Source organism: Sphaerodactylus townsendi, linkage group LG04 (assembly GCF_021028975.2).
Source record: "Sphaerodactylus townsendi isolate TG3544 linkage group LG04, MPM_Stown_v2.3, whole genome shotgun sequence".
Taxonomy (NCBI): domain Eukaryota; kingdom Metazoa; phylum Chordata; class Lepidosauria; order Squamata; family Sphaerodactylidae; genus Sphaerodactylus; species Sphaerodactylus townsendi.
Window position 1 is genome coordinate 83,773,811 of NC_059428.1, and position 19,385 is coordinate 83,793,195.

Below are 19,385 nucleotides of genomic sequence, written 5' to 3' on the forward strand. Positions count from 1 at the left end.
AATCTCTGTATACCAAGACAGTACATAAAATCATGTTGACATCTCTGGTCATCTCCATCCAATGGGAGCATCTCTGACATCTCCATCCAATGGGAGCATCTGGAGGAATATTTTCCAAAAAGAAGGGGGAGGGGAAACTTGTGCATTTAATGAAACAACAACGTGAATTTAAGGAATCATGAAAGCTTTTACATAATCAATACATTTTTCAGAAGAGGCTGAAAGTCTAGAGAAATGTGCTGCTTGCTGCTGACATTTCAGAATGCGGCAGGAATTCTAGAAGGTTCCATAATAGTTGAGAGTAGTTTTCTGTGAAAACTTAGCTTGTTTTCATGCTATATTTAATTATAAACTAAGGGAATCTTTAGCATACAAGATAAACAGAAACAGTCAAACATTTGGAAGGGAAGAGATAATGTATTTGGTCCTCAAAAGCAATCATTAATTTTTTGCTGTAAGTAAAGGAAAAGGAGATGCACAGTCTTAGCACCCAAACAAACAAAAACAGTTTCAATAAAGTTTTCTGTCACTAGCACAGGACCATCATGGTACATTACTGGTATTCAGTCCTCTTAACATACAGCTAAAGTTGAGGACAATGAACAGGAGCAGCAGTGTTTCATATCTCACTACATTCCAGTTAAGGACTGATAGATCAATGATGGTGTTCCCGTTGCCTGAGTCTAACAAGTCTGCAGGCATACTTTTCTTGCATGCTAAAGGTAACTTTATGGTTAGACCATTTTTTCAGTGTAAGCACATAAGATAGTCTTCTGGACCGACAGTAAAATTAGCCATATTATTATAGGTTAAGGAGATTATTGTCTTGCCACAATAAAAAGCAGATAGAACAGACATGTCACTATAGTCAGGCTTTCCCATGCAATTGTACGGTTTCAAGGGAATATGGAATTTGATTGAACCAGGCTCTAGTAAAACAAGAGGTTACTTGTATCCAGATGATACTTATGTCACCATTCAAAATGGCAGAATTTTTGTTACCATATTGTTTAGCAGTCCATTATAGACATGTCCCAGTAACAAACTCCCATGCTGCTTACAGGTTTTTTACACGTCTAAATTACTGTTTTTCTCTTTAAAAACATACAAACCCTTTTAACATCTTGATGATCAATTACCAGTGCCCAATTTACGATATGGACTGCTGGAGCTTGGAAACAGCATACAGTAAAATTCAGTCTTTACTGCAAGCTTCTTACCATGTGGTTTATTAAATCTAATTTGTGTCTGTCAAAGGAGCTACATTAGCCCAAGATTAAAAAAAAACAAAACCCACAAAAATTATTGAAGCATAAAGCCAGTCAGTTATAACATGTTCTGCAGCAAACTAAAAAATGCAGCATTGTCCTTCCATGTTATTGTAGTCCCATCCTTACTGTTAGTGTAGTGGGTGATATCCTGTCTTGTCTTTGTGGAACTCTGCAAGAAAGACATGGATGCCTTTTGCACCATAGGAAAATACAATTACACGTTGACCTGCTTTTCCATGTGCATAAGAAATGATAAAGAATTTGTATCTAACTATCTGGAGTGGAAGAAAGTTTTCCCTCACCACCAAGCAATGAAATCCTTCAAAATAATCCTTTTATGCTGAACCTAGTTTTTAAAGATTTCTTGTTGCTTGCTGGACTATGTTAATGAGCTTTTCATTGTAATACCAATGTCATTTGGTTCCTTTCAGTTAACACATTTCATTAATGGAAGAGCACCTAGATTGAAATTGGACAACACCATTTAACTTGGAGTACTTGGACAACTCAGGAATATAATAACTGTGCAGTTATTGTATTATTTACACTCGTCCAAAGTTTCCTGATAACAAAAGCAAATTATAAGGAACAAGGTACTGCAACAGAATTAGCACATACAAACATTTATTCTCAAAGTTCCATTCTAGTCACCATGGTTCAGAATAACATCATCCAAGCACTTTATGGCAGTGAAAATAGCTCTTACCCTTCTGAATCACTCATCCATTATATTCCATTAAAGCTGCAAAATGTGCAATCCATTTGAAAAATATGTTGCCTTTTATTTATTTTTAATGAAAAGTTAGAACACAATAAGGGAAAGACCAAGATTACTGGGAAGATATATCCTGTCTTCTCCTGCTAACCTCCCACCCCCCTCCACTTCCAAATAATTTAAAAGATATTTAAATTTTTAAATGTAATTTAAAACGAAGTGCATTTCTTAATTCATAATAATCATACCTTAAACATTCTAAAACCTCATAAATTACTTCCTTGGGAAAAAGGCCGCAAGCCTTTGCTTTTTGATTGGAAGAATATGGATCTCCTGTGAGTTCATTTTCTTTAACTTGACGCTTCTGTTTTTGATGGGTTTCCTAAGAGCTTCTGCGTTATCTCGAGCTTCTGGCTGGTTCTTCACATCGTAACATTGCAGCACGGAGTCCTGGGGCATATCCCTTTTAAAGGAAAAGTTTTTTGTGGAAACGCCCGAAAGGCCTTTAATCTTGCCACAGAAAATGGTAGGTACTGCGTCCTTGACAGAGACTATCACTTTAGCTGTCTGTGAAGTGCTCACAATCTCAATGTTATTGCCTGCTGAGGGCTCACATGGTATACTAGTCTGATCCACCAACCATTTGGGCTGCTGTCTCAGGAGTTCAGAGGAATTGCCACTGATCACTCTATTCTCAGCTTTTGCTGGAGCTTCATGAGGTTTTGAAAGAACAAAGGGAAAAGCGCTGTTGGACAGTTTATCTGCTCCAGAATGAACAGTGCTATCCATCATGGTGGACCCAGACCGAATGGTACCTGTAAATTCAGCACTTCCAGTCTTCCGACAGGAACCAACTGATAAATCCAGAGCACCGTCCTCAGGTGAGTGCTGGGAATTGTCCTCACTTTCCTTCAAGAAAGGTGTCGTTTTCATGGACAGATCAAGGACCTCGCTCTCATTGCTCATCTTGATGACAGTGTGTCGAGTCAGCTGGGGAAGATCCCTGTGGTGGATGAAATCAAATGGTTTAGTTTCTTCCTTCTCCAGGGGAGTCTGGGTGCCTTTGCAGGAATGCAGTACACATGAAGAAGTTGGTCTAGGGCGATCCAGGTTGGCCTTGGATTCTGCATTATGGGGCACCGGGATAGGGATGGGGATAGGGATAGGGACAGGGACGGGCAAAGGAACAATAACAGGGTATGGTACTAAGAGTGTAGCTGGGGGAACCAGGGGAGACAAAGGGGAACTGAAGGGCTGCATAGGGACAGAAGAACATTCAGGGGGTGACTGATAAGCTGATGAACCTAATGTGCCTTGGGTAGGAAAGAGATCCTGCAGAACTGCAGCAAACCCTGGTGTCTGAAACACAGGGGGCAAGACATGCTCCTGAGTCTGACTGGAGGGCTTGTGATCCAAGAGCTGTGGCTGTCCAACTGGGGCAGAAGAGCCCTGGAAAAGATTGCTGTGGATGGAATTGGGGCCACAGGGGGAACTCTGAGGTAACACCAGTGGAGAATTTAAATGCTGAAAGACGTGTTGCTCTAAGAGGACAGGTAAAGGAACTGGGCCTTGCGTTGTCATGACATAGGGAGTATTACTGGCAGGAGCAATCTGAGGAGCAGCACTTCCTGCTACTTGCAGATGTATTGGCAGAACCACAGGGCTATCCCCTAAACAAATCGGCTGAAGCACTGTGGCCGCTACCTTGAGAGCGACACCACTCTGTGATTCCGCAGGTGGGGTCAATATTGATGGGGCAGGAACAGTCACCAGTGGCGAAAGGGCTTTCTTCATCAGGTCTGCTGAATTGATATTCCATGCTTCTGCAGTGATTAGCTGGGCAACTCCATTTTCAAGCTTGTTGTTTCCTATTGCTGAAGGAGAATTGGTAACATCCATGGGCAAGTTTTGTGTGTCCTTATAGAGTTCCTCCATTTTATAGGATTTTCCAAGACTTGGCAAAATTTCAGTTTACATAGCTGTCGCCAGCATCCATTTTATCTCCAGGCTGCCCAAGTATCCACATGAACACTATCTGGCCTGCAAAACAGAGACATGTTTTAAGCACTGCTTAAAAATAATATTTGCAACTCATTTTTAAAGAGCTTATCACTAAAATAGCTGTTAAATGTCTCTACACTTGGGGAGCCAGCAGTTCTATATAGTGTATCCTAGGTATGTGTGCAGAGCACATGCATATCTAAACACACACAAAGACATACTGATATACAGATATCCAAGTGTTACATGAAGACTCTAAAGAACTTAAGCTTAGCCATAAACAAAACATTCTGAAACAGCTATCATCCTGTGGAAGCTAAGCGCCCGCATGTAGAATATTTGTTTTATACTTTTAAACAAATGTCCAATGGCATCATGTGACACAAGCTGTTCTTTCAAGATCCCCAAATTGAAGTGTCCTAAAAATAAAGAAATGATGGTTCTGGAGTTGTCATAAAAGAATCTCACTAGGGGACCTCTAAACTCCTAGGAAAAACCCATCCAAGAAAGTCATTTCTTTTATACTTCAAAGACTGCAGTAAGAATTTTTGCACAGTCCTCAGTAATTCAGTCAGATCCACTGGTGTACTCTTTTCATTGTGCAAGGTTTTCTTTCAACCATATTTAAAAAGCAATGCTGCCTTCGGAGCTACCCCAATGGCAGAAAATGAGGAACAGAAATCTCAATAACAGATGTAATGAATTAAAATGGAGGTTACTTTAAGTTCACTTGGACATGTTAATCTTTATTGTGCAGATGTTAACAAAAAAGCAGAGATATCACATACTGCAAAGCATGAGAGGCTTAACGTATCTTTGCCACAGCCTACCCCTCCCCCAGCAGTGACCACAAATCTACCTCACATGAAAGTTTTCCAGCTCACACAGATACTAGTATTGGCTGATGACCCTTATTTAAAAGGCCCAAATATCATGTGTTATAACGAATGTCATTCTGTTTCCCCTTACATTTTAGTGTCTTGAGTATTAACACCTGTTATCTTTATGTCATTCTACTCTTAGGAATTTTGACACCATATACATCAGTATACCTCATGATAAATCCAGTCAAATAGTACTACTATGCAGAAGCAGCAGCTTTTACATGGAATGCTGTTGATCCAAAAAAATGTTCTGGATACGATAGCTTAAAGAAACCACACAGGTGACATGATAAATGACCAGGTAACACTCACAGCCTTGGACTGAGTGATGCCAAGCAGAAATATAAATTAACCTAGTTTTACATGCACAAGATAGTGCACAACACCTAGTGCTTTCTTCCATATATGTTATATACTATAAACTGGATCTGAGATTGCAAAAGCCTTAGCAGACCAGATGTTCAGGAGCAGCAGCAGCAGAAGGCCATTGCTTTCACATCCTGCATGTGAGCTCCCAAAGGCACCTGGTGGGCCACTGCGAGTAGCAGAGTGCTGGACTAGATGGACTCTGGTCTGATCCAGAAGGCTAGTTCTTATGTTCTTATGTTCTTATGATGCACAAAAAGTAATGCACGTGGGAATAACAATAAGTTTGTCTTGGAAAAAGTGACTACCATTTCATTTGTTTTAAAAACAGCCACTCCAGCTATCCAGAAAAAGGTCTTCCAGAGGGAATAATGGACCTAATATGATTCAGAGCTGTAAAAAATAAAACAGAAATTGAATCCCAAGACAGTATGGGGCACCCAAATAATCCTGATTACTACCATGGAAACTATTCTTGAAATCTTAATCTAAAAAAAATGAGGTTAGGAAAAGGTTCAAATTGTGGCTATTGGATAATCATATACTATTTTATATAGACTGAAAAAGCCTGATGCAAGAAACCGATACTTCATTTCTTATTACCCAGCTAAGCAACTATACTGAATAGTACCAGTCTTTTATCAGACAGCATCTGTTCTAAAAATGGAAATTATAACTATACAATGATTATGCATTGATTAGTACCCCTCCCAAATACAACAGCCTGAACAGTTGACCCATAATATTATAATATTACCATAGTGCATTGTATAGCTATATCTTTCACTGGGTGATGGATTTTAAGCAACCAGTGGCTTGGATCCAGCAATGTACTTAGCGTAATTCTGCTTGAACGACCTTGTGCAACATTTAGTGCTCTCCCCTATATATGATAGTGTAGAATTTGTGCAATTGGATGCACAAGTGGGGATAAATAAGTTTACCTTACCACAAGCAGCTACTGTGTTCTGTATCTTGTATTTATACTTGTGCAAGAGCTCTAGCACATGCTGAAATTTTGTGCTGGATCCAACCCAATATACTGGTAATGTCATTTTCTTTTTTTCTTTTTAAAAAATCTTTATTAAAATTAAAATCATCACAATTACAGTTAATAACAGTTGGGGTAGTCCATTATACATAATAAAGATTGATTTTTAATTCTTAACCATTACCAGATTCCAAAAAGTTATTTATCCTTAATTACATTTTGTAACCAAAAAGGTTATTGTAATAAAGAGAAAGCATATTGTTATGCTGTTCTTAAGCTTAACTTCGTTTTAGAATCTTATACAACCAAAACTATTTAATGTTCCACTTAACTAGCAGAATTTAATCTTACAGGGGCAAGTGGGACATTACTGAATAAAGTCAAAACAATTGAAATAGGGCCGAGGGTAATCTTGGATCATAATTCAATAAGCTGGGGAATGTTGTGCTATACAGAGCAGAGATACATAAACATCTTGAAAACTAACTATTCAAGCAGATTATTGTGTCAGATTTTTTATTCCCTCTTGCCCCTCCTTACAAAAGTGGTTTCATGTAAAAAATTTTAAGGCAACCAAAACATATTTGCTGTATAAAGTGATAGACTTCCCATAGTGGCAGTGACAGGGTTAAGTGCATCAATATGAATCAATGATAAATGCCACAGGACATTACTTGAAGAAACTAATGATTAATCCTATCATATGTTTAGTTGTTTGATGATAACGGTACAATTATGTCATTTTGCAGTTATGTGCCATACGGTATAATTATAGGGTTTTAATTGGAAAAATTATTAAACATATATTGCCTTATTCACATACTTGTTCACAGACATTTCATATGTTGCTTAATCTTCATTGTTATTCATCTTCTATTCTGCTTTGTGCCTGGTATTTCTACACTAAATCCCTGTCTCCCAATGGTTAGATTTTGATGATGTAATATGTGTAAAGTAAGGGTGAAAAAAGAACTGCAAATATAAAGTCATCAAGCCTACTAGAATTCCTCATTCACCTCAAATGATGAATAGCACAGCAAGCAGAGCAATATCCTTTTAAGTCCACAGAGGCCAATGAACTTAGCCAGATCTGCATAGGATTGTACTGGAAAAGGAGCACATTCATTCTCAGTGATTTCCAAAGGATGCAGGTAGTTTTCACTGAGTGAAAACAAATTTCCAAAACAATATATATGTAATTATTAGGACAACAGGTGCCCACTCATAAAACAGCATGTAAACTTTGCAGTCATCCAAAGGAATTCTGGAAAATTCCTCATCAAGCAGTATGCTAACATACATACCACACTCAGAGAGCGAGGAAATGTTAAGAAACTTGATTTTGTGGCCTCGCCTCTGCAACATGGGGAGTAGATTTTCATTACCCATGTTACTTATTTAAAGCACCATTAGGCCCCCAAAACAACATCTACATCCTAGTTAGCACTGGGATTACATAATCTAGATATATATTTTCATAGGCAAATTTAAAATGTTTCCTTGATTTTTACAGTCAAAAGTGTAAAATGTTCCAAAGCCAACATTTAATCATCCATAATAAAATAGTTGTTGAATAATTCCACAGACTTTAACACGACTACTTTCAAATGAATTATGCATAGGATGAGAAACAAGTGATAAATGGAAATAACAGCATGATGATATAGTATCAGTAGCCTTTACTTATAATGACATTTTCTTTTACTGACAGTTCCAGTTTCTGGATGAAATAAGCAAGGGCTAAAATAAGGCCCAGTGCTAGTAATAAATAAGGATTACAATATACAAGGAATTATTGGTATTTTGCCTTGTTGCCCTCAATCAGTGTAAATATGTTCCTGTTTATTTTTCTAATCCTAAATGGTTTTCTTTTATATTAACTAGCCATAAATAAAAACACATTGCCTAGGGAAATATAACATTGCTTTGCTGATAGCTAGCTCAAGGTAAAACAGACGTATCCTTCAAAATCTATGCGGTGACAAGAAATATAACATATAATAATTCAGTGAAGCTTAGTATACAGTTGATCAAGAGATCTCTGGAGATCCCTTGCATACTTCCCATTTGTAATCAAGTCCAAACAGTGAAACTGAGTTTAGCTCTCAAACATTCAAAGGCAGTGAAAAAAAAATAAGTATTTAGCTGAATCTGCCACGGATAATTCAGAAAACATGGCAGGTCTGCCATTTTCATGTTTGGAGAAGTAAGGACTGTGAAGGAAACTAACAGGTTGTTGACATGCATAATAAAGCATAACCTTCTATGTTTGCTATGCATCCTTCCAGTTCTCTTCTCATTTCAGGAACTGACAAAAACCCTTTACAAAAAATGCCCTTGAGGTAGTTCAATTTTGATGTTTATGTTGGGAATGAGATAGCAGGAAGTACATGGACTAAACTAGTATTAGAAATTGCACTGTGCTCCTATGGGAAAATGTATTTTAAACAAAATTATACTCTTTGTAATTGAAGTCTCCCTGTTGACTGATTATTTAGTATCATCTTTCAATGATATTCTAGTCCCCAGCAAAACAAAGAGAAAAGAGTACTTTGAGAACACAGTTACCAAAACAAACAAGATAAATATTTTTTATAAATAATACTTGGATATTTTAGGATACCAATTACTGAGAAAACAAAAAAAAATGGAATCAGACTCTTTTAGCAAGGTTTGGTTTGCTGTTTTTGCAGTACTAAAACAACACTGGCAAAATCCATGACCTCCTAAACATTTAGCAAGGGATATCATAGTATAAGTCATAGAGAACTTATTATTCAAGAAAAATTAAAGGTGCTGTGGTAAACCTGTAGAGCCTTGTGAGGTTTGGGTCCAACATATGTGAAGGACCCCCTATTTCCCTACAAACCTACCTAACCACTACAGTCATCTTCAGATGCCCTTCTTCAAGTGCTCCACCTTCTGAGTTTAGAGATGCTCCGTCATAGCACCAAAACTCTAGAACTCTCTCCCCAGAGATTCTCTGTTGTCATTGTGATCCCTGCTTCCAGAGCAATCTTTTAATTGTTTGTCTTATGTATTTTAATTGTTTTATCAATGTGTTGTTCTTTTTGGATGCTTATTTTATTAAATATTTTTAATGTATTGGCCACATTGGTGGCCCTTTGTGAAGGCAGAAAGGTGGGACATAAACATTGAAAAATAAATCCACTTGCAACATAGCCCCAGACTCATGTAGTTAGAACCATCTGATCAGGCAATAATACACATCTGGCATGAATAATACACATATGGCATCACATGAAGAAGCCAACCAACAACTGAGTACAGGCACATAGCAGCCATCCTTCACACACCTGTAGGGAGACCTAGTAATAGCAGGGCTGCAAAGGTTAGGAGGGATTTGGTAGATTAAGGCTCAGCTGCCCTACCTCTACTTTTCCTTATTATTATGTGTACTTGGTATACTTGCTTGGTGCTGGCCAATATGAGGAAACTATAGAAACCAACAAGGAGTTTACTTCAAACTTCATTCTTTTTTTCTGTTGTGAGCAGGCTGCTTCATTCAGTGGAATGTGTAATCTTTTCTCCTTGACAAAATTCCAGCCTTCTGATAAAACTCAAGGCAGCAGCAAAGTAATATGTAACACTCGGGTACCAATATAAAATGAAAAAGCACTCCAACTTTTTACCAATAAGGAGCTGTTCAGGATTAAATTTTGCCTTCCTTGAGGTTCATACTTAGCTTTGAAATATTTAAAGAAGCCTGTATAACACAAAAATGAATTTCTTAAGAATACTGCAGAATTTGTCTGATTCTTACAGTTAAGCATTCGAGATTGCTTTGCCATTGCATGGGCGTCAATTGGCGCATGCTGGGACAGAGGCTGATGGGAATTGTAGTTCCTGAACATCTGGAGAGCCGCAGGTTCCCTACCCCTGATCTAGAATATATATATATTTAACACAAGTGACCCCATTATGCTTCTTCCTGTATACGTGCATGCACAAGCCCACAAAAGTGCAAAAGGTTGGACTTCTGCTTGAAATCCCACGTTAAAAAAGGTTAGCGTCAATGGTTTCTGTGCAATTCTATTAATATGGTTATGACATAAAGTATAAGCATCCTCCTCCAACTACATAAGCTGGGCACAAGGGGACATGCTGATCAAAGTGCAGAGAGAAATCACCTGATGATGAAAGTGACACGTGGAGCCATTAATCATGGAGTCACCCGTTTAAATTTCTTTGGGGTACCCTGCTCTAGGAGCCAGGGAGTGAAAGAGCAGGAATGCCAACTCCTCTTACACTTACCTGGATTAGTGTGACACACCCATTGCTTAGGTGGAACTAATATGTGCCTTAGGCAAAAAAAGTACTGAGCAGACAAGAGAACTGGAAGATGAGCCAACTGGATGTGGGATGCAGTGCAGGGCATGGGTGACTTCCCCGCTTAACCCATTGACGATCAAGTGAGCGTGCTGTACACTGAGAACAACAAAAATCATCACAGGAAAGATGTGAAGCGAGGGTAATGCACAAATGATTATCTAGGTAGAACCACTCCTTTGTCTGCCTGATGTTGATGGCTAACATCATGACTTTAATTTCAGGTGCTACTCATTTGGGCAACCCAATGAGCAAACATTGTTCTTCATTCGGTGGAGGAATTTCTCCATTATAAACAATATTTTAGTTTTTTGCTGCAAATCCCCATGCTTGCAAAAACCTTTATCTTAGTCCTGGATGTAAGGATTTTTTTTTATCTTCACAGGGGGTACCCACAGCTATAAGGATTAAATATATTCTGCTTTATCCACCAGCTATGATGGCTCAAAGTGGCACATGGAGTCCTCCTTAGCAGACAAAAAAAGAATTAGAACAAAGAACAACCCAAACTCAAACACAACATTATCAATCAATAAACCAGACAGGCTTCCAGAGCATCACTTCCCATAATCCTTGATTACCTGCCAAAAATCTGTTTAAATAACAGTGTTTTGCACTATTTTAGGAGTAAGATAATGTAATGGTCCTCCACACCTTTTCCATGAAAGGGCTACTGCTGGGAAGAAATGAGCCTGGGCAGTGGAAGATCAAACTATATTAAGAAGGGGGTAGGAGGCTAATTACTTCTCCAGGGTACAGTCCAAAATGCTCTAAAGCTGTGAATGACCACTTTGATCAGTCATGGGGACCCACAAACCAAAAAGTATACCTATATGAATATCAAAGAAAGTGACTGGAAGACACATTACAAGATATATGGAAGCAATCGTTTCTGAAGAAGTTTCTTCTGCCTAGTAAAAGCTCATGGTGATATTCCTGTAATATAGTACAATTCTGGCAGAAAACAGTCAATTGATGACCGGTTATTTAAAACCATACATTTTAACCTGCTAGTGGGCGAGACTTTATTTGAAAGTCTTAAAGAGAATGCCAATAACAACCATTATGAACTTAAAAGACATATGCTTACTGTAATTTAAATCCTTATAGAAACTAAACAGTGTATTTAAAAAGGGTTGGCTTCAGCCAGCTTTTTTAGTGTTGAAAGAAGATAGAAACATTCCAGGTGACAGCATTACTGTCATGCAAAGCAGATGACAATAAAGTTGTAACCTGGCATGTTTTTTTTCCTTTTTCACTTTGCAAGCACACTGTTGGTATAGCCCTACTTTTTCTCTTCTAGTGAAAAATGAAGCAAGGGTTTCTTTACATCAACCTCACCCCCCCCCCCCCAGGGCTATGCTTCATACTTTCATGAATGATGATGAGGAGCATGATAAGAAGGGGCTGATGGGAAACTGCAGATACTTTCATGGGATGAGGAGCATGATAAGAAGCAGAATTGGGTGGCTCAGAGTGAAAAGTTGATTATTCCCAACCAAAAAAACACCATAAATAAGATAGTTTGTTCATAGATAAAATGAGGCAAACATGCTGGTATATTCATTCAAGAAATTGGGGGGGGGGGGCACAAGAGAATCTTCCGTATTTTGGTAATTCATCACTGATTCCTTGTTAACAAGGCATAAATTAAATTTGCATTCTTGTCTGAAGGCTTCTAAAATTGATTGTGACTTCTTGTGTTATGTTGAAGAGAGAGAAAATAAGATAATATTATCATGGTTTTCCAAATTCTAAACTAAGCTATCATGAATGAAAGAGAACATAAGTGAAGATGGACTACAAAGTTTGTGTATCAGACAGGAAACTTTGAAAATCTGTGATTATCCTAGCCACAAGCTTGATTTTTTAACAGTTATCAGAAATGTTGCATCGGTAACTGGCAAACGGGTTACCATATTCTATGGCTGATTCCGCATGGGCCAAAAACAGCAGTGTGAAAACGGTGTGAAAATGGTGTAAAAGGGTTTAAAACAGTGTAAAAGGATTTATACTGTTTTCACACCGTTTTCACACCGCTGTTTTTGGCCCATGCGGAATCAGCCCTTGATATTTATTATTATTTAATTTTATTTAATATCACTGCTGCCAGTTCTTTAGCTGGTTGTTGATCTTTCATTACAATTTGAGTCTCACCCAGAGACCTAGGATGCTGTCATGTATTGGCATAATATTCATGCAGATCCCAGAAGGGCTGCCTTCTGAATCTGACAGATGCTGATTTTTAAGATGTTTCAAATGCCGCCCTAGTGTTTTCAGATTGGTGGCCAGGGTGCCAATTACCACTGGGGTGACCTCATCTGGTTTGTGCCACAGTAGTTGAAGCTCAATTTCCAAATCGTTATATTTAGTGACTTGCTCATGTTATTTTTAATTGACCCTGCTGTCATCCCAGGTATTGTTATGTTGATGATGGTCACTTTCTTGTCCTCAATCACTGTGATGTCCAGCGAATTATATGCCAACACTTTGTCCATTTCAAAAGTCCCACAAGATCCCGACCTTATTTTCTGTGACTTTCTCTAGACAATGTTCCCACCAGTTTTTAGCTGTCCTAATGTTGTAATTATTGCATAAATTCCACTAGATCATCTTGGCCACTGAGTTGTGCCTTTGTTTGTACTCAGTCTGGACAATATTTTTGCAGCAGCTGCATATATGATCTGCAGTTTCATCAGCTTTCTTGCACAATCTGCATTTTGCATCATCTGAACATTTTTCAATTCCTAATGAACTGCTCTTGAACTGCTAAAATTAGTGATTCAGTTTCCTTTTTCAGAGTTCCAGTTGTTAACCACAGCCAGGTCTTTCTGTTGTCCACCTTGTCCTTGACCTTCTCCAGAAATTGGCCGTGCAATGCTTTGTTGTGCCAGCTTTGTTGGGCACTGTCCAAACATTGCTAGACATAAAAAAACATAACTATTCTGTGCAGTGCACAATGTAAAATCATGGCTCTTAAAACATTTCCATTGCTAAGGGATTTCTGAATATTGTTCTAACATTGAGAGCGATTGGCATATCCAGATGTGATGGATTTAGAATTCCCATCAGCCCCAATTGGCCATGCTGGCAGGGGCTGATGGGAATTGCAGTCCATAACATCTGGAGTGCCAAAGGTTCGCCATCACTGTTCTAACACTATGAATTTAAAGTTTATATTTTAGCACTGTTTTTTCTTATATTTAGAATGTTTTCAAAATGAAAATGCAGTGCATAAGTGGAATGTTTCATTCTGCAATCAAAGATCAGTCCAGGGTTGTCTGCGTTTACAACTTAAGACCACAGTTTCATCTTTCACAGATGATGCAACTACATTAATAGATCAATGTAATCTATCATCATCAAGCAACTGTCCTTAAGGGACATATCACAAAACCACACAATCGCCTTGAACAAAAGATCTTCTATTGGACTGTAGCCTTAGCTTAAACAGTCAATCGAATATAAGCTAGAGCTACAGATTTTATGTGTAGCCCTGAGAAGAAATGGTGATACATATTTCTAGTCCTATTTTAAAACATAACCAAACAGGAGTTATATTGGCTTAACTGAGTTAACCATTATGATGCAAAATATAATTATCACTAAATTTAAATTGCTGATAGCCTCCTAAAACATTGCTTCCAGTTCATGTACTGAAACATTACATACTAGGCAGTTCATTCATAAGTGGTGGTGCATTCAATTCATATTGCTTACCTAAATATATCCAAATATCAGGAATTTGACCCCCTTCCTTAACTTTCCCCCCACCCGATCTCCACTGCTCTAGCGTGTAAGGGGTCTTGACTTGTCTTTTAAAGTCAGTATTATTGTACAGTTTTCCAAAAGATGGGAGTTGGGAGTTGGGGGGGGGGCAATTTGAGTGCTTGCCTCAGGTGCCATTTTTTGTAACTATGCCTCTGCCTTGAGGTATGAGCTAGTAGCAGTGCGTATCTGCAATGGAGACATGGGGAGTCAAATGTTCCTGGGTGCCCCCTTGTGGGGGGGCACACAAAATGCAGGTCCATTTGTGGTTTTTTTTGTATTTTTGGTGTTTTTCCCGTTTTTGGCTTGCAGGGGGCGTAGTTTTTAGGCTAGCAGCACTGAAATTTCAGGGATTTTTCAGGAGACTCTCCTGATGATATTATCCAGGTTTGGTGAGGTATGGTTCAGGGGGTTATGGACTCCCAAAGGGGCTGCCCCCATCCCCATTGTTTCCAATGGGAGCTAATAGGAGATGGAGGCTACACCTTTGAGGGTCCATAACTTTGGACCCTCTGAACCAAACTTCACCAAACCTGGGTGGCATCATCAGGAGGGTCTCCTAAAGATACTCTGAAATTTTAGTGCTGCTAGCTTAACAATTGCACCCCTGACAGCAGGCACCCCCCCAAATTCCCCCAGATTAAACATTGAAAGTGATGCTGTTCCAGGGTGGGGGAGAATCCACCCCAAAACAGCATCACTTTCAATGTTGTTTAAACTGGGGACCCCAGATTCTCCCTTTAAGGTGGATTTAAAAGGAGAATCTGGTCTCTCTAGTTTAAACACCATTGAAAATGACACTGTTTGGGGATGGATTCCAGCATCACTTGTTTAAACTAGGGAGCCCAGATTCTCCTTTTAAAGCCACCTTAAAGGGAGAATCTGGGGTCCCCAGATGTTTAAATAACATTGAAAGTGATGCTGTTTCCCCCAATTGAGGGGACTGGATACAACACCATAAAATGTTTTCACAGCAGTAATAAAACATTTTGAAAGCATTTTATTATTCATCATATTTTGAAAACGTTTTCAAAAAAATTTATTTCTGCTGTGTGGCATGGCCCATTGCTGTGTTCAGATTTGTGAGTTGGGGCATGTTCTATACATGGCGACTTTGAAACCATCCTGGAAGTGTGTTCATTGTTTGGTCATATGGAAAGTGGCAGCTGCCCATGGAGGGGTGTGTGTGCAAAACTCAGATTTTGTCCCTGGGCTCCATTTCCCTAGATACGCCTCTGGCTAGTGGTTCAAAGCTCTAGGATTCAGGCTTTAGTGGCACTTGTTTTTTTAAATTATCGTCTGCCTGAATTTCTACAAGAAAAAAATGAAATGTGTCAGTAAAACAGGGAGAAAAATTACACAGGGTCATCATTTAATTTTGCACTAACCTTCTAATATGTTAATCTCAGATAACCATGATCTCTTTGGTATTACTAGAGCATAAAAATGTATATACTGAGAAATGTCATGGGAAACATATTTCTTTTGATGTAATGCTCATTATGAAACTAGGGAAGGGAGATGGAGGTCTATTTCCACAGTACTGTTCCTTCAAAATGTCTCTGTCAGCCAATTTACAGGATCTGACAGCAAGATTAAAGTAGACATCGATTTTGTAATAGCTCTTTCAGCAGCAAAACTATATAACTTCTTAGAGTAATGCTGTAAGAAAACCAAATAAAACAACTATTCCTTTTGAAACTGACACATTAAAAACACTTTATTTCTTTTGTTTTTAAAATCAGAATCATAGAGCAACATGAGGACATAATAAAATGATTAAATTCAAGTGCCCCACTGTTCTCAACATTGCATTATTTTAGATTCATCCACAAAAACACTAGAGAGGCTGCTAGCTTAATAAATGCCCACAAATTCTGTTTTTAAAAGTGTGTGTTTTGCTTCTGTTTCATAATGGCTCAGCTATGACTATTCATACACAAAGTCCTAAATGATAAATATTTTAAAGCATCCATTATTAAACTCTTTCCTATAGTTCCCATAATTTCAGAATAATGTTAAGATTTTCTCATGTTAAACATTAGCATGCTTAAAAAACCAACTCTTCTTTCTAGGAATTCACATGCAATATAAGATTCCTCCCCCTCAAAAGCCCAGTGAGATACATTGGGTGGAGAATTGGGAGCTATGACCGGAATTTGCAGTACTCTAATTGCAGTTATTTCAGCTTTTGTAACATAACAATTTTTATTCTAAAGCTCATGCTATCTTTTAGCAGGCAGTTTGGGCATATATTTCTCAAAATAGGAGGGGAGGGAGAGAAAGATCTCCATGTGGCACTGAGGATCTCATAACCACTGGTGCTATTCAAGCTCTGTGGTACTTGGAAAGCAGGGCCAGGGAGAAAGGCAGCCCAACCCTGCATACTCAGTACCATATGCAGGATCAATTCCTCAACTGTGCTTTACAAGCCCTCTGGGTCTTGAGAAATGGGGAGGGTGGGGAGGAGGAATGAAAAAATTCAGATTTGAGGCTTTTTAACTCAAATATTTTCAGTAATAGCCAAATAAAACTGATCGATATCAACTTTATTCGTCCTTACCAAAAAATTCGAGGTTAAAAATTCTGTAAACCTCAAATGTTTCCAATATTTTGTATCAGTGCTCAAGCCTCAAACCACACTACAACAAAGCCTAAGTAAATAGAGGTTTATTGGTGATCACAGTTCATCAGCTATACATTTCTCCTACCTCTCTTCCTATAACAAGCAGCACATGATGAAACACTTTTGGGTCTGATTTAGTTCCAATGTTCGGTGTAGAATAAACACAATCACCTCATTCAGTGGGGGTTTTCCCTTGTTTGAACCCCGTTTAGAATTCTGAATTCTGCTCCATGTTGTGAACAACATGAATGAATACTTCCCAGTCTCCAATTCTTTGAAGTCCCTATCTACATTTGGACACCATAGCAGAGTGAAGCTTTATCAATGAACCATTCAGTTTATTAGAGTCCATCATGGTGTCTGAATGCTGTCAGTTTGCAAAACATCAAAAGTAAAAGGAAAATAAAGTATTCATCTTGTTGTGGAGGATGGAAGCAAGTGGGAGGGACCCATACTAGCTGCATAATGCCAGAATGCTCTGCTGCTAAAAATCCAAAACCAGGCTGCCACCTATTGGATAAAGATGTACCTCCTCTCATCTTTGCCTGCTTTTGTGGACACAGAGCACAGGTAACCATAAACAGCAATAATTTTCCATGACTGAAGTACAGTTACCTCAGAATCTGATCTGCAAGTCATTCAGAGTCCTCAGTCCTCACTGACTTCTGCAGTAAGAACAGAGATTCTCTGGGTTTGGCCTGCTACTTTTGCAGCAGAAGGCTGACAATTGCCCTGCAATTACCTCATTTCCTGCAGTTCCTTGCCTTCAGCTAAAAAAAAATGGTTAAGGTTACAGAAGTCAGACATTACCGTGATCTGGAAAGTTAATCACTTCTTTGGCTTTCTTAAGTATCTTGATGAATTAGTAGCAGGAAAAGAAAGAGTGGGTAGTAGTAATTCTTAAGCCAAAAAATGAAGATTGGGAGACAGAAATTGATTGTGATAAGCATTCTCCTCAGTGCATGCAAAAAAAGTGACCAATTTCTGCCCCACCCCCAACAAATGAGGTTCCATTTTTTTGTTCGAGTAATTACTTTTGAATAATTTAAAAATAAGCACAGTTAATACTATTACATCATACACACAACACACACACACATTTTCTTTTGAGATAAAATTAAATGTGACACAAGCATTAGCTTTCATATAAACAATAAAAGACAAGACTTATGAATTGCTATAGCTGTCCTGAGAGCCTTTGTTCCTTAACAGGCAAAAATTTCAAGATGTGCAGTTTTTCCCATCACAGATATAAAGTGCAGTGAAGTCACAACGCCTGTGTCAGGAAAAAGTAGCAATCCTAGTCAACAATTTTGAGCATAACAGTATGTTATTAATTTTTGCAGAAAGTATGAATGCCTTAGGCCATTTCTGACACTAGCAAGAAATACATTATTTTATTTTATTATTTCTATTTATTTACAGCATTATGTATATCCCACCATTCTCACTTGGCTTCAAGGCAGATTGCAGATAGAATCAACAGCATTCAATAAACAATTTAATAGGGTAACAATTGCAAAATCAGCCAGAAGTCTAAAAACAGAACTGAGACAAAGCATAAGTATTAACATGACACATGAAATGATGAAAAATTCCACAGCAGGATCCTAGTTGCCTTCAGAAAAGCTTTCATATAGGAGCTTGGACAGGACTTCACAGGGTCCCCTTTGGGCCAAATCTTTTCCCAAGTCACTTCTATGAATCGAGTCTAGTACTGTGCAACTCTACTACCTGTGCAGAAAAGCCCTCTTGAATAGAGTTTCACATAGTTTGTAGGTGAGTGTGAACCTTCCTGAATTCTTCAGGCAGACCATTTCACAAAGTAGGAGTCACAACGAAGAAGGCACATTTATGGGCTGTTGTTGATTTTGCCTGTTTGCAGGTTGGCACCTGCAGAAGACCCTGCTCAGGTGACATATGGACAAGTCATGCGTACACAGTACTGAATTAATATGTATTATGCATGAGCTGAGAAGCTATGATCAATCAGTGAGCTATAAGAATACAATGCCGACAAAACTGAAGGAGATGAAATTAAGTTCTTTTCAGTGCCTTTTTTTCAGATATTAAGTTTTAAAAGCCTGCATCAGAATTACACGGTTGTGCCCAGATCAGGTTCAGCTACCATCAACAAAGATTCCTTCTGACAAGGTAAAAAATGCAGAATGATTATTTAAACATGCTTGGAGGCTGCCCCAGCTGATTGCTTCATTCCTCCCGGGTACTAACTCCACTGTTTGGGAAGAAGAGGCAGCAATTGCACTGAGTTGAGACATCTTGATGTGCATCCTACAGATGACATCCACTCATCCATTTGCACACCGGTAACGTGTTAATTTCAACAGGATTTGACTCCCATCTGCATTCTCTCCTCACTAGCTCTGGTAGTACTAGATAATGTATTTATTTT

The 19,385-nt window shown here is 38.5% G+C and overlaps 1 protein-coding gene across 4 annotated transcripts in view; it reads right to left on the reverse strand.

The window, feature by feature from the left end:
- Positions 1 to 1,878: 1,878 nt before the first annotated feature.
- Positions 1,879 to 19,385, reverse strand: part of RAI2 (retinoic acid induced 2) — a 29,756-nt gene continuing 12,249 nt past the window's right edge. For all 4 annotated transcript variants that reach the window (XM_048495530.1, XM_048495531.1, XM_048495532.1 and 1 more), the window contains exon 2: positions 1,879 to 4,026. In XM_048495530.1, coding sequence (XP_048351487.1) covers positions 2,260 to 3,921 — 1,662 coding nt within the window. In that variant the 5' untranslated portion in view covers positions 3,922 to 4,026 and the 3' untranslated portion in view covers positions 1,879 to 2,259. The remainder of the gene's footprint in view (positions 4,027 to 19,385) is intronic.